The sequence below is a fragment of the Anopheles gambiae genome, chromosome 2 (genome assembly GCF_943734735.2).
Source record: "Anopheles gambiae chromosome 2, idAnoGambNW_F1_1, whole genome shotgun sequence".
In the NCBI taxonomy this organism is placed as follows: domain Eukaryota; kingdom Metazoa; phylum Arthropoda; class Insecta; order Diptera; family Culicidae; genus Anopheles; species Anopheles gambiae.
In genome coordinates this window covers 37,483,579-37,485,684 of record NC_064601.1, presented here as the reverse complement: position 1 = coordinate 37,485,684, position 2,106 = coordinate 37,483,579, and the positions used below count along the sequence as shown (strand labels likewise).

Sequence of the window (2,106 nt, the reverse complement as noted above, 5' to 3'; positions counted from 1 at the left end):
CACCAAAAATCACTTTATCCTAGTGTTCCACGTTGATCATTCTGTACTTGTGTATTTGTAGACTTGTCATCCTTTCCATCGAGACAAGGTCCGATAAGGTCCTTTAAAATGTTTATATAGTTAAACGAGCCAGAAGAAAAAAAAACTTCATGCTTCACCGTTATGAGTGTTTTATTGCTATTTAGGAAAAGTGAGGAAGTATGTTCAGGCTTTCAAACAGTCTTCTTAATAACTTTTGATTGCTTTTGATATAAAAGTGATGAATAACCTCCAAATACTTGTAAGTATTTAATTTGAGATAGATTATTTTTTCGTTCATACGTGAATTAAAAAAAAAAAAACAAATCAATCGAATATAAAAGTGATACATTTGCTAGAGAGATTTTGGGGATCCCTTTTGGCCGGGGCCTCACGCAGCCGCTCAGTCCACTTATAGGGAAATTCGACTCTGGACAAGAGACAGCAACAGAACAAACGTGTATATTATTAATAACATTTAACATACTTAACAGCACATTGAATTACGAATGTATTTATCGTTCTTTTTTATTCAAATTTTCTGGTTGAAGCATTTACTCCATAACAATCTGACAGTTTAGTTATCTAAGCTTTAATAAATAAATAAATTAAGAATACATTTTGGCAAGAGAGAAACGACAGCTCACTAACAGTGTTTAAATAAATAACTTCATAGAAAGACCCCTAAATATACCATCGAGAGGGCAAGTTTGCATAGGCACAGTTTTTGTCGGAAATTGCATACCCTTACTAGTGTTCTTAAATAACTCTATTCTCCAATCAAAGCTCAGTTGGGCTTTTGTCCCGAGTAGGGAAGATCGTACGATCGGCCATATCCGCCGTATCCCGTGTGACCGTGTCCCACCTCATCGTGTTCCGAGTGCGAGTGAGAATACATCGGTTTGGCGACAATCTCGTACGTCGTTGACTTATGACCACCGCCGCCTCCACTAGCCAATGACTTCAGACCAACAATGGCCGCCAGCATCAACGCCAACAGTCCCGTCATGAGCGCTTTGCCAGCGATCAGTGCCAATGCTCCCAGTCCGATCGCCGCCAGTGTTCCTGTAAACGTATACGCGAAATTCATTAGCATTTAGCACATTTAGAACATCGAAACCGCAACCCTATACGCACCCTTCATCATCATGGCACCAGCGATAAGAGTTTCCAGTCCACCTTTCTTGCCCAGCTTGCCCTTGCGTCCGGCAAACACTTCCCGTGCCTTCTGGAACGCATCCCCGTCGACAAACTTCAGCCGTAACGAGTGCGTCTGCAGATAGTCGTTCAGCTTGGTCAGCAAGAACTCGTCCAACCGTCGCTCCGGATTCGTCGGGAAGATGCGCGTCACCTCAGCAATGAGGTCCGCAGTACGGGTAATGTTTGCACCCGGATCGCGCACCACACTAATGCCCGCCATCAGGTTGTACTCTTTCTGGTTGGTGACACGCTCCAGGAAGGACACTAGCTCTAGCTTCAAACAATTCACGCTGTACCGCTGATCACACATTTTCTTGGACGAGGAAAACACAGACCCACCGCCATTGCCCGCAATGGCTGCTTCCGTGGCGTACATCCAACTCGCCAGAACCAACACTGCACTGAGAATAACTTTCGAAGAACGCATTGTCGCTATGTTGAAGTACTGCTGCTGAAGGCACTGCTCGGTAGCACACAATTGACAACTGTTTCGGAAGTCGAACACTTGATCACTGACGAAATAACCACCGACATAGCGTACTTTTATACGATCTTGCGCACTTGCCATCGATCATCCCGATGTTTGTCTCTCCCGAATTTCCCTCGCCAGGGCAGGGGAGAACCGCAGAGATGAAAAATGATGCCAGAACCAGGGCTGAGGGGAAAGAAGAAAGGCGAACAAAACCGTACCGCTTGGCCCTAGATCGTTTGCCTCACTAGACCCGTGGACGCATTTTCGCTGAGGTTTGTTTAACGCATGATTAGGTTTGCTGGTGCGATCGCAAAGCCCTCGGAGACACCTGTTTCGTGGCAGCCATCTTTCGTCTCCTTCCGTTTGCTACTTGATCTTGGCCTTGCCATCGGTGAAGAACCAACGGTGGGCATTAC

The 2,106-nt window shown here is 45.3% G+C and overlaps 1 protein-coding gene across 1 annotated transcript; it reads right to left on the bottom strand.

Moving 5' to 3' along the window:
• Window positions 1-415: 415 nt before the first annotated feature.
• LOC4577192 (uncharacterized) lies at window positions 416-1,749 on the bottom strand. The gene is made up of 2 exons (XM_001230839.4): window positions 1,156-1,749; window positions 416-1,083 (listed from the first exon to the last, which is right to left on the bottom strand). Exons 1-2 carry the CDS (start codon window positions 1,643-1,645, stop codon window positions 806-808), a joined length of 768 nt encoding a protein of 255 aa, XP_001230840.4. The 5' UTR covers window positions 1,646-1,749; the 3' UTR covers window positions 416-805.
• Between the last annotated feature and the right edge of the window lie 357 nt (window positions 1,750-2,106).

Excerpts from the sequence above, each read along its gene's own strand:
- LOC4577192 (XM_001230839.4), bottom strand. The coding sequence starts at position 1,645 with ATGCGTTCTTCGAAAGTTATTCTCAGTGCAGTGTTGGTTCTGGCGAGT. Across the intron at positions 1,084-1,155 it reads TGGTGCCATGATGATGAAGG|GAACACTGGCGGCGATCGGA; the intron begins GTGCGTATAGGG and ends ATACGTTTACAG.